This window comes from Mesoplodon densirostris, chromosome 5, assembly GCF_025265405.1.
Source record: "Mesoplodon densirostris isolate mMesDen1 chromosome 5, mMesDen1 primary haplotype, whole genome shotgun sequence".
Taxonomy (NCBI): Eukaryota; Metazoa; Chordata; class Mammalia; order Artiodactyla; family Ziphiidae; genus Mesoplodon; species Mesoplodon densirostris.
The window spans coordinates 13,196,304-13,212,113 of record NC_082665.1 but is presented as its reverse complement, the minus strand read 5'-3'; the positions used below and the strand labels follow the sequence as shown (position 1 = coordinate 13,212,113).

At 47.6% G+C, this 15,810-nt stretch overlaps 1 protein-coding gene across 1 annotated transcript in view; it reads left to right on the top strand.

Moving 5' to 3' along the window:
• Nucleotides 1-15,810, top strand: part of HUNK (hormonally up-regulated Neu-associated kinase) — a 112,763-nt gene that overhangs the window by 60,780 nt on the left and 36,173 nt on the right. The window contains exon 4 of the mRNA XM_060098558.1: nt 4,133-4,268. Within this exon, the coding sequence (XP_059954541.1) occupies nt 4,133-4,268 (136 nt within the window). The remainder of the gene's footprint in view (nt 1-4,132; nt 4,269-15,810) is intronic.

Here is a 15,810-nt window from a genome sequence, read left to right as displayed (position 1 = left end):
GCATGTCCTGGTGAGGGGGCTGGTGAGGAACGGAGATTGTTTTTTAGGTTCCCTGGCAGGGTGACCTGGAACTTGTCTTTGGAAAGTGTGTAGGTGACAATCACAGAGTTGCCCTAAAGCTGCAGAGATTGTAACAGGTTGTGTGAAGGCTGGATGTCCATGACCATACGAGTTAGAATAATTCACTTCCCCTGCGCACCGTCTATACTGAGGCTGGTAATTCCAGCAAAGAGCAGGCCACCGGCAGGGGGTCTCCCTACCCACCCAGCATCCCCTACACTGTTTCTTCCCTTCACTTTGCCTCACTGTCTGCCCCTGTGCTTGCTTTCCCTTCTCTCTCTTCAATTGTAGCCCTAGACGACCATTTGTGAGAGTATATAGTATTGAAAAGCACAGATCTTTTCATTGCTGGGAAGATCCTCGAAGAACCAATCTCTTGTCAACAGCAGATGCATTTAATAAGTAGCTCACAGATTGGTTGCATAATAAACCCTCTTAGAAGAGACCTGTACAAATAAGATGAAGACAAGATGGACCTAAATTAGAGCCCACAGTTGCCTTGGGATGAGTGGTGGACCCTTTGGATACCAGGGACCATTTTACTCAGTCATCATCTCCCAGCTTGGCAACCGCTGGATTGGTACCCACGCTGGGATTTCAGCTCATCCAGACAAAATGGGCCATGTCAGAAACCAGGTGTCAGAGACTGGAATTCCCAAAATTGCTGGAAAGGAGGCTCTGATAATTAGAGGTCCCTTTGTTAGAACTTTTCACTTGGCGCCTTCTTCTCTCATGATCCGCTAAAACCAAAGAACGCTAACGCACATCCTAATGGAAAGAGACATTATGCCATCCCAGAGGGCAGCTGGGAATTGCATTTTGTTTAGCAGAATCTGCGTTTCTTCCTTTTTTTCATAAAGAGGAGGCCGAAGGAGGGGAGGGAAGATGCTGGAGGCAAGGAAGGCCCAGTGTCTTGTGGGTTTTCTTGCCCCTGGGTTGGGCAATTTGGATCAAATGTCTCTACAACTGTCCTTTTGCAACTTGAAAGGCCTTTGAACCTGTTCTTCAAAGGAATTACCTAGTTGTTTATTCAAAGGTTGATTATAGCTATTACCATTTTCTCTTAATAGTTTCTCTTTGAAATAATCTGATTTAAATAAATTTACTTAAGCCATGTAAGCCATGTTTCAAGTTAACTAGAATTAGCTGGAATGAGATTTGATTTAATCAGGATCCTTCCCCCGCACCCCCTTTAAAAAAAAAAAAAAAGCAGTTTGATGTTTTTAGTTTAGTATAATCTTAAAATGTATCAGCCACAACTTAAAACGATTTTGCACTTCAGTTTTCCAAAACAGCGTTCACTTGGACGTCTTTTGAAATTCATTGTGTAGCTCCCAGAAAATTGAGTGATAATTGGCTTATGCGTTTACCAAATCTAATTGAGGCAGATCCATGTGACATTACTGGGAGGCGAACTTCTCCCTAGTTTCACAATTCTAATTATAGGCATATGTGTAAATTTTTAATAATTACAGTTATGAATGTGAAACACATTAGTTGTTTCTCTACAATATATTTTATATTTCGGCTAGGTCAACATAAGTCACTTAAAATGTAGATTTTATCTTCTCCATTCCCCAGCTCCCCTGCTTATTTATCTTCTTGAAACTTAAGACAAGGCAAGGCGCTGTGCGCACAAGCGTGCCTGGGAGCAAAGGGGGGTGATCTGGTCTCTTATCTCCCCTCCCCTGCCCTCTTTTAAGATCAAGCACTTTGTTGTAGACCCCAGGTCAGGAGGTGAGGGAGTAATTGAAGGAGTTAATGGAACCCCACGGAGATTCGAAAGGGAGGCTTTTAGTTTAGGGGCTCTCAGGAGATTGGGCCTCTAACATGACTGTTAAAGAAATGTTCCTTGAAATGTTGGCCCAGTTAATATGATGTGTATTCCATGGTGCTATCTCTCCATCTTACCATACATAGTGGGTACTCTTTACACATCGGTTGTCTCCTTAAATTTCCTTTGGCAATTCTAAACGACCATTCAGTTTAAAGCTCAATATGATTTTTCTACTTATGTTCCCCCCACTTCTCCTACTTCAGTGATACTACAGGGTGAGACCTGAGAGCAGCGGCCCTCAGATCCTTTTGAACAGAGATCTCCCCCTAATCCAAGAGAGCCGTGGAGCCCCTGAAGGGCTTTTTTGGGCACGTTATGTGTGGCCTGCTAGTGCAGGCTGGGCCGATGGGAAAAGAAGTCGGGGCCTTTTTGTCCCCCTGTTTGTCAGGGTGGGAGTGGCAGAGGAAGAGAGGAAGAGGGAGATTAAGAGAAAGGAATAAAATCATATTTTAAAAAACTCCCCCAAACAAAAGAAGAGTCAAGTATGTGAACAGGCAGCGTTCCTGGTTGGTTTCCTCACCCCACTTTTGGTTCTGATTCTTCATTCGAATCTTGAGCTGAAGAGTTTGGGTGATCTTCAGAGCCTTGATGTATTTTCAGAGCTCTGCTTGGATGGGGTTCTATTTATTTATTTTTTAAAAATTTATTTATTTATTTTTGGCTGCTTTGGGTCTTCGTAGCTGCACGTGGGCTTTTTCTAGTTGCGGCGAGCAGGGGCTACTCTTCATTGCCGTGTGGGCCTCTCATCGTGGTGGCTTCTCTTGTTGCGGAGCACGGGCTCTAGGCGCACAACAGTAGTTGTGGCTCACGGGCTCAGTAGTTGTGGCTCGCGGGCTCTAGACTGCAGGCTCAGTGGTTGTGACGCATGGGCTTAGTTGCTCCGCGGCATGTGGGATCTTCCTGGACCAGGGCTCGAACCCATGTGCCCGGCATTGGCAGGCGGATTCCTAACCTCTGAGCCACCAGGGAAGTCCTGTGGTTCTATTCAGAAGCGCTCTTTCCTTACACGGCTTACACCAGCGACTGTGGGGAGAATTTTTGGTGGTGCATCTTGACCTGTGGTGTGTGAGTAACTTCGTGGACTCGCAGCACTGACCCACCCTGTGTCTCTCCTTTCCTGAGCTTTTCTACAGCTTTCACAAGAGCCGTGGCTTTGCAGGTAGAGACGTGTTAGCCTCAAGGAGAAAACAGTCAAGGAAATTAGATGTATATCTTGCCAGTTGAGAAAGTGCAAGGGTTTTGTTCCCGATGTGGAGCCTGTCTCTGACCACAGCCCCTTTCTGACTGAGCCCCGGGGGCTGAGCCTTCTGTTTGGGGACCAGAACCATAATATTTACATTGAAGTTCAAAGGGGGAGCCATGCTCTTAATTCTTCAATCAACAAAGATTGAGGAAAGATATCAGATGAGGACCTAACCCTAACAGCCCTCTTATGACCTGTCAGTCGCAGGATCTGTAAGATCAAAAGTAAACACAGCACAAAAGGCACAATGGACCCAGTATGGCTTTAGATGCACTGGGCGCTTCTTTCTTCTTCCCCCCTTGCCTTAATCATCCAGGAGCAAAGCAATGCTAGGAGGTCCTTTAGTCTAGTCCTCATTGCTATCTTTCTGGCGTTATTTTTCCGGCCAACACTCAGCGTTGTCTGAATTGCTGGGTGTATTTTTCCCCCCTCTTCAAATCACCATATGTTGCCTCTTGCATTGGGAGCATTTTTAAGAGACTTGCATGAAATGAAAGAATTCGGCCAAAAAAGTCAACTCTAACTGGGTGGGATCGCATGTCACCTGGGGTGACACCAACACCAGCCAGAGAAAATCAATCTTCCTTCGGCTTTTTCCCACGTGGCCACTTGGAAGCCAGCAGGCTGACTCCAAGGACTTCTGCTCGTTTTCTCCTTCTGCTTTAGTCCTAGAAAGCAAGCCTGTCTTTTTTCTGGATGACTCATTTCCAAGATTTCATGAAAATATGTTTTGGTTCAACATACTTTTTAGCTCTCGCTGGATTTGACTGTGAGGCCTGATAGAAAATGTTTCCAGTTCAGCAAGGGAACTTTTGTCTTGAGACCCATATCCAGAGGTTACGGTTCACAGCTGCTGGGTTTCCTTTTGGATGTGAAATGATGTGTTAGCCCGAGAGAATGTTTCCTTTCCTGCTGCGTCCCCCAACCCTCCCCCATTTTTCATTTCCATGGTTTTCTAATTCAGGGCTGGTTTTGTCCTCCCCTCTTTGCAGACTTTGGTTTGAGCAACTGTGCCGGGATCCTGGGCCACTCCGACCCATTCAGCACACAGTGTGGCAGCCCCGCGTACGCCGCGCCCGAACTCCTTGCCAGGAAGAAATACGGCCCCAAAATCGATGTCTGGTCCATGTGAGTTACTGAGCTTCTCAGACTGAATGCGCCCTCCTGGTGTCTCCGCTGTTCCCTTCTTATGAAATAACCTTTGAGTAGTTGATGAGCTTGAATTGTAATTATAGGCTCTGGGATATATATGCAGTGATTCTTTGGGGTCCTGATTTCCACCTCTGTTCTTTCTGTCTTTTCTCCACCAACTGCCCGAAAGGCCTTTATTAAAATTCATTAACGTGCTGGAAGGGAAGAAGACAGAGCCGTGCCCTCGCCGCGATCATGTTCTGATTTCACGAATCACTCACGTCCTTCCCCTGCTTGGAGTCTCCCAAAGCTTTCCATCAGCATCAGCATAAATCCCAGCCTTGGTGCCTGGCCCCACACCTCATGGGTCTGCCCACCTCTCCTGCCTCTACACCTATCACCCCCCCGCCTCTGCTCACTGTTCTTCACACATGTCGGCTTCTGTTTTGTCTTCCCCACCTCTGGGCTTTGCACTCGCTATTTCTTTTCTTTTATTGAAGTATAGTTGGCGTATAATATCGTATTCGTTTCAGGTGTACAACATAGCGGTTCGACATTTATGTATAGTACAAACTGGTCACCACAATAAGTCTAGCAACCATCTGTCACTGTACAGAGTTATTGCCATATTATTGACTCTATTCCCTATGCTGTAGGTTACATCTCAGTAACTTATTTATTTTATAACTGGAAGTTTGTGCCTCTTAATCCCCGTCACCTATTTTGCTCAGCCTCCCCCCTCCCCTCCCCCCTGGCCAGCACTTGCTGTTGCTTTTGCCTGGAATGCCATTTCCCAGCTCTCTGAATGGCCCGTCCACTCCCACATTCCAGCGCTAATCCAGTGTCACCACTGCGGCGTCCATCTCTTGTTCCAGGGATGCCTCAGCACCTGGCACAGAGCCTGGGCTGGAGAGGGATGGAGGGAGGGAGGAAGGAAGGTAGGAAAGAAGGAAGGAAGGAAGGAAGGAGGAAAAGGAGAGAAGGGAGGGAGGGAGGGAAAGAGGGAGGGAGGGACAGGCACTTCATCCAGGTGAACAGAAGCTAGAGGGTCAGGGGCTAAACCTGGCAGAGGAAGCAGACAAAGGAATGTGAGACAGTGAGGGGATTTCAGGAGGTTCTGGTTGGAGATTACTCAGAGGAGCCAGAGACGAGAATGTGATTCTGGGGGCACCAGAATTCCCTGAACTTTCCCAGAAAGGGCCAGCTCTCCCTGGAACCGCAGCTCTGTTTGTTCAGCCAGCGGGTGAGACCAGTGAGTGGGGGATCAGCTTCCGTTGCTGAGGGCTCGGAGTTAACTGACCCCTTTGCTCCTCAGGACACCCTGTGAGGCCGGCTCTTACCCTCTTTTACACAGACAGGAGGGCAGCTCTGTGGTTAGTGTGGCCCAGCGCCACCCAGCCTGTAGGTGTGGGAGCTGTGCTTTGCACTCAGGGCTCTTCACGCCTCAGCCTGAGCTCCCGGTTCCTTCCCTCTCTCCAGAGGATGTGTGAAGGCTGCAGGTGGAGAGGGTGCCGTGTGCTGCTGACTTGCTGGGGGCCACTGGGGTAGGGGGGAGTGGCAGCAGGAGGCAGAGGATATCTTCTCTTTGAGGTGCGCTGGGTGGTGTGACTGGCAATGCTAATCTCAGACTCTTTTTATCCTGTGCCCAGACGGGCCTCAGAATCCTTCTCAACACAGCCCTCCAGGCAGCCAACGCCAATGGATCGGAGTCAATACACAGGTGAAAGCCATTCTTGGTGTCATAAGTGTCTGGCACGTAATCTGCCCTTAATAAGTATTTATTTATTAATGGGTGAATATGAAAGTTTGAGTCTATAATCATTCTCTCTCCTTAACAGTTAGGGAACGTATTTAGGCTAAATGGAAAGCTTTGAGAGGGATGATTTGTGTACCAAAAAAAAAAAAAAAAGTGGAGAATGGGGAGTCTGAAAGACCAGGGGTTCAGGGGTGTCACCTAACTGTGGTGACAGGCAGTGGGGTGGGCGACATAGTGATCAAAGGGAAAGAGAGGTTGGAGAAGAAGTGACAGTCTGCTCTTGAGGTCCTGCTCTAGAGGGGACTGGACAATACTGTGTCATCCCTGGTTGTCATGGTGATGAAGCTCAGCCTGTGTGAGAGGGACCCTTTGTGGCCCATGACTAACAAAGCAGGCATCTCCGCAAAGTCTAGAACTGCTGCTAGAAGGAAGGCAGGAAGGAAGGAAGGCAGGAAGGAAGGAGCCAGTGGATTGTCAGAGCTGTAGGAGAGCGCCTGGCCTTATAACCAGCCTGGGGTCACTCGTCCCCTTGTGCTAACACTAAGATGGGGACAAATCATTTATCCTGTGTGGGGAAATACAAAGGAAAATGAACAGCACAGGCTGCAAAGGGCAGCACCATCCGAGGGTCAGTATTAAGCTCGGACTTTATTCCCACCTCTTCTTCCAAGTCCCTTGACGTGGGAAAGGAATCCACATTTAGTGACCACAGATGCTCCACTTCTTAGTTTTGGGGCCCCATGATTAAAATAAAGGGACTTGGGACTTCCCTGGGGGCACAGTGGTTGAGAATCCGCCTGCCAATGCAGGGCACACGGGTTCGAGCCCTGGTCCGGGAAGATCCCACATGCCACGGAGCAACTAAGCCCGTGCGCCACAACTACTGAACCTGAGCTCTAGAGCCCGCGAGCCACAACCACTGAGCCTGCGCGCCACAACTACCGAAGCCCGCATGCCTAGAGCCCGTGCTCCGCAACAAGAGAAGCCACCACAATAAGTCTGCGCACCGCAATGAAGAGTAGCCCCTGCTTGCCGCAACTAGAGAAAGCCCGCGTGCAGCAACGAAGACCCAACGCAACCAAAGATAAATTAATTAAAAAATAAATAAATAAAATAAAATAAAGGGACTTGGTCCATCGCCACCTGCTGCATCGCCATCCATCCAGTGACTCTACCCAGAAGTAATGGTGGCCTCGGAGGAAGACAGGTAAAGGGGAAGCTGCAGAAGGAATGGAGATGACCCGAGACCAGGATGCCCGGACTCTCGCCTCCCGCCTCCACCCTCGCTGCTGGCCTGGTGGGCTGTGTCTGGAGCAGCTGGACACTTCTTTGCTAACCTCCACTTAATCACATTTTTTTTCAAGAAGATGATGTGCAGCTGAAACTCTCCTGAAAGCTCTAATCGTGCCATATTCTTAGTCATGATACCATCAAGTAATGTATGTGAAAGCCTTTGATAAACGGTTATACACTTTACAGACACTGGGCTTCAGCTGATCACGGCAGAGCTCTGGAAGCCCGTGTGGGATGCGTCCAGGTAGACCAGAAACCGCAGCCCCTCGAGTCCCTGTTCTGGTGCCCTGAGGTGGGGAGTTGAGGTGGAGTAAATTCTTACCCTTGCTCAGCTACAAAGGGTCATGTTTGATTCCTTCTTAGAAACGAGGTTTCCCCAGAGCAGCTCTGTGTTAGCTGACTCTCTGGAACATTCCATAGGGGATGAGACCACACGACCCACACCTAATTCACAGGGTTGGTATAAACTCAGACCTTTTTAGAAGCTGTTGATAAAGCTTGAAAAACAAAAGGAAACTATGTGAGCCCTATATTGGCTTACTAGAGATTTGTTCATTCGGCAGATATTTGTGGAGTCAGGCCCTGTGCTGAGTTCCGAGTGCACAATGGTCCGTCCTGCTCCTGTAATGATCACTGTTAACCCTCACATACCTCCCGCCGAGTGACGAGCAGCGTTCCAAGGGCTCTGCGAGTTTTAGCTCATCTCATCTGCCTCACAGCGCTTCAAGGGAATGTTTTGTTGTCCCACTTTACAGATGAGGACACTGAGGCATGAATTGCTGAAGGCACTTGCCCAGATAACACACACAGCTGGTGCGCGATCAAGCCAAGATGGCCTGAGGTGGTTTGACTCTGGAGTCTGCCTTTAATCGTCAGCCTCTACGGCTTCTACTATGTTGTACTTCCTCTTGTAGGGTTTACAAACTAGTGGGGCAGACGGACAATTTTTTAAAAAGCTGTAAACTCAGTGCAGTAATGGCTGTGGAAGAAGTGGGCGGGATGCTGGGAACAAGGATGGGGGTGGCCTCTTGAGAAGACCTCAAAGCCAAATCCTAAGTATGAGAAGAATCAGCTATGGGAAGAAGAAGGTGTGGGAGAAGGCTGTAGGCAGACAGAACAGGATGTGTGAAGGCTGTAGAGTGGGAAGGGGTGGGAAGGGGTTTGACTTTGCCCTAAAGGTAGTGAGAGACTATTGGACAGTTATAAGCAGGTGGGTAACAAAAAGTTATGGATTGCACTGTGTCCCTCCAGAAAAAGGTCTGTTGGAGTCCTAAACCCCAGGACCTCAGACTATGACCTTACTTAGAGATCAGGTCTTTAATGAGCTAAATGAGGTCATTAGGATGGGCTGTAGTCCAATATGATTGTGTCCTCACATAAAGGGGACATTTGGACACAGAGAGAAGACTATGTGACAATGAAAGCAGGGATCAGGGTGATGCATCTAGAAGCCAAGGAACCCCAGCTGGCCAGCAAACCACCAGAGGCTCGGGGAGCAGCAAGGAACAGATGCTCATTCACTGCCCTCAGGACACACTGACACTGCCAACACCTGCATCACAGACTCTGCACCTCCAGGATTGTGAGATTTCCTTTGTTTAAGCTCTGCAGTCTCAGGAAAGGTGACAGGTGAGTAAAAACTCACCACTCCAGATCCCAAGAGCCATTCTCCTTCCCAGTGAATCAAGTGCACTTATTGACGAGTGAAGCGGACTAGCTGAAGTCTTGGTCACCCCTCACAGCCCCCCAGCAGAGGTCACCAAAAGGTCAGACCATATACCGAAGTCTCAGTCCTTGCTGTTCCCCATACATCATTGGCTGCATGGAAACCAGAAACAAAATAAAACCACCACCGTGTAGCATTTCATTCACATAATGGCGGCAGAGTCCCTGGAGCAAGAGAGGACAAGCCTTGGTGCAGAAGCACTTTTCAAGAGGCCTCTGTGTCATCTTTTCTCATGTCTCTTTGGGCAAAGCAGAGTGCGTGGCCAAGCCCAGAGTCAAGAGGAGAGAGAGATTCCACCCCCTGACGGGGGAGTAGCAAGGAATTTGTGGCCTTTGTTTGTTTGTTTTGCAATTGAACATACTTATCTACTCCTATGGACAAGTGTGTTCCCCCCAAAAGTCCTATTTTGTAGCCCCAAGCCCCAGTGTGATGGTATTTGGAGGTGGAGCCTTTGGGAGGTCATGAAGGTGGAGCCTTCATGATGGCATTGGTGTTCTTTCAAGAAGAGCTTGCTCACTCCCTGACATGTGAGGACATGGCGAGAAGGTGGCCGTCTACAAGCCAGGAAAAGAGACCTCCCCAGAACCTGTCCACGCTGTCACCCTGATCCAGACTTCCAGCCTCCAGAACTGTGAGAAAATACATTTCTGGTAGTTAAACTACCCTGTCGGTGGTATTTTGTTATGGCAGCCCAAGCTGACCAAGATACCTGCTTACAGGTGACCTAGAAGTCTCACCTGAAAACAAATAGAGCATGTCAGGAAGCACGGTGCTGAGAACAAATGAGGCTGCCCAGCTGGGTTAAATTCAAGAAGGCATCAGAGGAGGCTTTAATCTGCTCCTGAGGGATGATGTGGAGTTTGCCAGATGGAGAAAAGGAGGGGAAACTTTCCAGGCAGAGGGAACAGCCTATGCAAAGGCGGGAAGTTGTGAAAAGTCTGATTCCTCTTGCTCTTAATCTTGGAGAAAACAAAACTTCAGAACCTTCTTTAAGAGATTAATTTTCCACTGCTTTGGGGTGTTGTGTCTGAGATACTGGTTAGGTTTCTGTTTGGTGCCCACGACTTTGCTGGCGGCATTGGAAATGGAAAACCCAAAGAGAATTTAATTTTAAAGGCTGTTTAAAAAGAGAGTGAAAGTGGGACCAATTTTCTCCCTGGGTCAGACACCAGTGTTATAAAACATCCTTTTTATTGTTCTGAATCAATAAAATGAAGAGCTTGCTTCCAAAATCAAAGCAAACTCCCGTCTCCAGAGGTTTTTTTTGGACCTTGACAGATGGATGGGGCCTTTCTTCAAGACTTCTGACACTGACTCAGGAAGAAAACCAGCTTGTCATTCAAGGAAACCTTGGGAGAGAAAGCTCTTCCCCACAAATGGAGCCCCCAGGATCCTCCTCCTCTAGTGAATCAGGAATTAACAATGGAAATGGAAAAAGACGTGTGCCATCTTGGGGGATTCCTGTTATTTTCAATGGTCATTGTTTTTGTATTTGAACTGTATATGAATACCTTTAAAAATCATTCACTTCTTTCCTTTAACCCCTATGAATGAAATATCTATATCTCTATCTCCAGTGAATTTTGAAATGTCAGACACAAAAATTAAATATTCATTCTGGTGCAGTGAACTTTTTTTTATTGCAACTGACTTTTCCTCAGAGTGGCATATATGCTAATTAAAAAAACGCTTTCATGCAGATGTACGTTTTAAATGAAAAGAATCCAAATGAACTTAATTTTCAAAATATTACAATGCTCTTGGGAGAACTTCGGTGAATCTCTAAGGGTAGGGAAACCGGAAATTGAGAGTTCTATCCCCAAAACATTGAGAATGCAACATTTTTTTCACCAAAGCTGCTCTTTGCTCTCGTGGGGGCATCTGAGGTGAGGGAAGCATCTGTGTGAAGACCTGGTACTTAGTGGAGTGTCCTGCACAATACACCCAGACCACCTTCCCAGGCTCACTGAGTCTGTTTTCACTTAGTGGGAAATCTCTGTTCCAGTGCTGTCCCTTTGGGTAGACAAGTTGGCCGAGGGGTGCCATCTTTTTCCCAGCCCTACTGTCCCCCTATAGACCTAAGCATTCAGGAGGGAGAGCGGGAGAATTTGTTCCAGTCCTCAGACTCTGTTTTGTAAAAGTACTACCAGACACCATCAGCTACTTCCAGGGGTCAAATCTGGAAGGATGGCATTTTCTCTTCATTCAGGCCCCCTGAAAATGAAAGACGGCAGGAGAAGCAGGCAGAAAGAGGAGGCTGATGGCTTCTTTTGGGTAGTGTAGAGCTTTTGACTTTGAAAAGAGAAGGTTTCTTTAGCTTTTGAGCTTTTTCAGGTATAAAATACAAGACTTGTTTGTTTTTGTAGCCAGCATGTGCATTTAAAACAGAAGAGGAAAAGAAGAAAGGAAAAGTGTGTGTGTGTAGCGGGGGGAAGCCTTAAAGTCCACAAGAAAGTAATTTCTTGCTGAACACAGACCATTTAATGGAGCAGTTGTGAACTTTGAGATTTACCAAATGGATGGATCTGTTCCCGCTCTATTTTTAAGACCTTAAATCAGAGGTTGTACTGAAAGCTGATACTCAAAGATGGAAGGCTCTTGCTTTTAGGTGAAGAGCTATTTTTAATTTTTCCAAGGCAGTTTCTTTCTTGAAGAACCACACAGAAGCAAGGTGTGTCAGCTGACGGTTCTCTCAGCTTCACTCTGGTATAAACTGGGCTGCCCACCGGCCCTGTGAGAACCCGTATCCACACCCTCCCCTGACACCATAACTCTGCCAATTGCTTTGTCCCTTGTGTCTTGTTAAAGTTGCTGGCTGACTTCTCCAGGGAGCTGTGACTCTATGTCTTTCCTTTCAGAGATGCCAGGTGATACCCCAACTTTTCCTCCAGGGAATATTTTTGTGTTTCGGATTAATATTAGGACCACCATTTGGCTCCTGATTTAATCCCAAAGACTCCACATTTACATTTCCCAGGGCCCCTTCCTCTCTTCTTCCAGCTGTCCTTCAGTGGCACTTTTTCCTTCTTTTTTTTTTTTGCGGTACGTGGGCCTCTCACTGCTGTGGCCTCTCCCGTTGTGGAGCACAGGCTCCGGACGCACAGGCTCAGCGGCCACGGCTCACGGGCCCAGCCGCTCCGCGGCATGTGGGATCTTCCCGGACCGGGACACGAACCCGTGTCCCCTGCATCGGCAGGTGGACTCTCAACCACTGCGCCACCAGGGAAGCCCTCCTTTCTTGACATCAGAGTATTCCACCTGGCCAGTCTCTCTGGATTTGCTTCCATCCTTATTTCTTTCTGCTTGGAAAACCCTGAATTGTATTTGCTTGTTGCCCTCCTTCACCCCAGCATCTCATTACTTTCTTTCTTTAAAACTATCTGTGGTTCTTGGGGGCCCCATGTCTGCCATGGAGAAGCGAGAAAGCCCAAGGGCCATGTTTCAAAAGACACATCAGGAAATTCTGAACATGTTTTGAAACTCCTACTAATTCTATGGGATTACAGAGGTTTATAAACCGCATTCCACATTTTTCCCTTGGTATTCTCACATCCTTCCGAAATGTCAAAGGGACTGGATTTCTCTTTATCCAGATACTAAACGTGGATGAAAACTCTAGCAGAGGGGAATTAAGATGCTCAGTCTGGTTTCCCTTTTCAAACCTCCTGCGGCTGTAGGACTATTAATGTACATTTCCATTATTATTTGGCAGTAAGGTACAAATATAATGGTAGCTTTTTATCTCTCGTTTTTAAAAGTTTTGTGATGAAATGACAGGTCACATTTATCAAGCAGTAAACTTATGCCAGGCACAGCATTCAGCACTTTCTGTGGCTTAGTTCATTTGACCCTCATACAGCCTGAGAGGTAGGTACTATTATTATTCACATTTTTTTTTTTTTTCCTGTATGCGGGCCTCTCACTGTTGTGGCCTCTCCCGTTGCAGAGCACAGGCTCCGGACGCACAGGCCCAGCGGCCATGGCTCACGGGCCCAGCCGCTCCGCGGCATGTGGGATCTTCCTGGACGGGGGCACGAACCCGTGTCCCCTGCATCGGCAGGCGGACTCTCAACCACTGCGCCACCAGGGAAGCCCTATCCACATTTTATAGATGAGAGACGCTGGATGAGAGAGCTGGGTCTTCTTTACAGATTTGTGACTGTTTTTTGTTGATGATAAACTCCTCCAAGAGAAATGGAAACCTGGAGTGAGTTTGGTGAAATAATCAGGTAGAATTACTATAAAAACCACTTGCTCAATCCTGGCCTGACCACAGAGTTCACGGGCACCATTTTTAAGACAATCATCTGCTACCTTTATCTGTGGTCACTGCCAGATCATGTAGAGGGGCAGTGACTGGAGGAGATTTTTGTGTGTGTGTGTGTGTGTGGCTGCTTTGGGTCTTTGTTGCTGCACGCGGGCTTCTCTAGTTATGGTGAGCGGGGCTACTCTTCGTTGTGCACAGGCTTCTCATTGCGGTGGCTTCTTTTGTTGCAGAGCACGGGCTCTAGGCGCGTGGGCTTCAGTAGTTGTCACACGCGGCCTCAGTTGTTGTGGCTCGCGGGCTCTAGAATGCAGGCTCTGTAGTTGTGGCACACAAGCTTAGTTGCTCCACAGCATGTGGGATCTTCCTGGACCAGGGCTCGAACCCGTGTCCCCTGCATTGGCAGGTGGATTCTTAACCACTGCGCCACCAGGGAAGCCCTGGAGGAGATTTCTGTCATCTTTTGCAGCCAGGGGTGACAAGGAGACAAGTAGTTTGACGTCTTAAGAACTCCTTGAAGGAAGAAAGTTCATAAAGCTTTTAGAGTCAGTTCTCTGACCCCATATTACACTCACCAAACTTCTTCAGCTGGACCCCCGTCCCATTACCATAACATGCTACCTTATGTAGCATTCTGTACTATTCCACCTGTCACAGGATGCTCTGTGTCCCTAAAGATAAAGGGAAATAGAAAAGGTCATAGGGCGATATTCATCAAACTTCAGTATCGTTCTTATAAAGGAAGAACATTCTTGGTAACCCCTCGTGTTGACTCGTGATTTTTATTTAAGTTTTACTTATTGTGCATGCATGTAAAATTAAATTCCTTTTATTTAGGGTCCTGTAGAAATGAAAAACCAAAACTCATTTACAAGTTAAATCTAACCAAGACTAAAAGAACCCCCAAATATTCAAATTAGCAACATTCACTAAATGCCGAGGCTACTGTGGGTGGGAGCTGAATTGCTGTACGCAGTCTGAATGTGGTTCTCACCGCTGGGCGCAGGCTTTTTGAGCTGCTCAGTCCCGGCTTGTGATCCCTGCACTCGCTCACCACTTTTCACTCTTTGAGTGGCTTTTAACCTTGAGTGTGCACAGGAAGCACGTGGTGGGGGGGTCCCCACCCCCAGAGTTTCTAACTCAGTAGGTCTGGCGCGGGGCCCAAGAATTTGCATTTCTAACAAGTTCCCAGGTGATGCTTCGGCTGCTGGTCTGAGGACCACACTTTGGGAACCACCACCCTCTTCAGATCATCTGGAGGCTTTCTTTCCCACAGATATAAGCATAGAGACATTACTGACAAATTAAGTCCACCTCCGCTCCTTTCTCATTGGCCTATGATAACAAAAGTGATATATTTTAGCACACACCTTAATAAAGGTGTGTATTGGTAAACACAGATGCAAAAGCAGGCACTGCAGTCAAGTGTGTACAGTTGGAGGGTGACTGGGTTCTATGGCGGCCGTCCCATGTCCCTCGTTGGGCTTTGTCAAATGTTTTAGTATTGTCACCACAAGCAAAGCAAAAGTAGGACTGCTGAGCCCGTGAAGTTGTGTCCCTGGGCCTCAGTTTGAGAATCACTGTATGGGTTGGGTACCATAAAACACCTGCGGGAAAAATGATATTGTTTAAGTACCAGGCTGTTCAGCTTTAGGTGTGAGTGTCAGAGCCAGGATTAAGGCACACAGAGGTGAGCGGGGACACGATTGACTGGTCGTGTCCCACAGCCAATGGGTAGAAGTTGTAGACTGTGGCTTAGTATTTGAAGCCCTTCCCCATGCATTGCCCTGAATGGCCCGAGCTGCCTTAGGGAGGTTGGAAGCTGTTTGACTCTGAGGTTCTTCAGGGTTTTCCAACAACAACCTCGTGGAGTGTCCCATGGGGTTTCCATCCATAAGAGCCATGTGTCCAAGACCCCTTTGAATGCAAAAACGATAAAATTTGGAGGCCCTCTTAGTTTTCCCCCTCATCAGTCTCCAAGCATCCGCCAAGCAAGGATGGTTGGTTCTGCCTCAAACAGACCCACAATGCAGCACTGCATCCCAGTTTCTCAGAGAGGTTACATCCCCTAACACCCCTTCCCTCTGCCCCCAGACTGGCTCTCCTCCCAGCTTCCTGTCTTCTATCACGATCATCACCACCATCCGCTTTCCATGTTTGCATCTTACATCCCCTTCAGACGTCTCTATTGCTAATTTGCCTTTCTCTTTCCACTGCACGCCGTCCCTCCCGTTCAGACTTTAATAATAGCATGACACAGTCTCCTGCTCATTCTGAGCCCTCATCCACTTAATGCCAGGTAACTACTCCCCAACTTATCTGGCCATAGAAGGTTTATTCACCCAACATCTATTCTTGTCCTGGGAAATGTGTTCCACTTAGCACACACGGGAAAACGCTGCTCGAAACGGCTCTGCATGTGCTTTGTTCATTCTTTTCTCCATTTCTTGGTCTACACAGTTTATCCTCATATCCAGCCAGCCAAGACAGATAAGCTCAC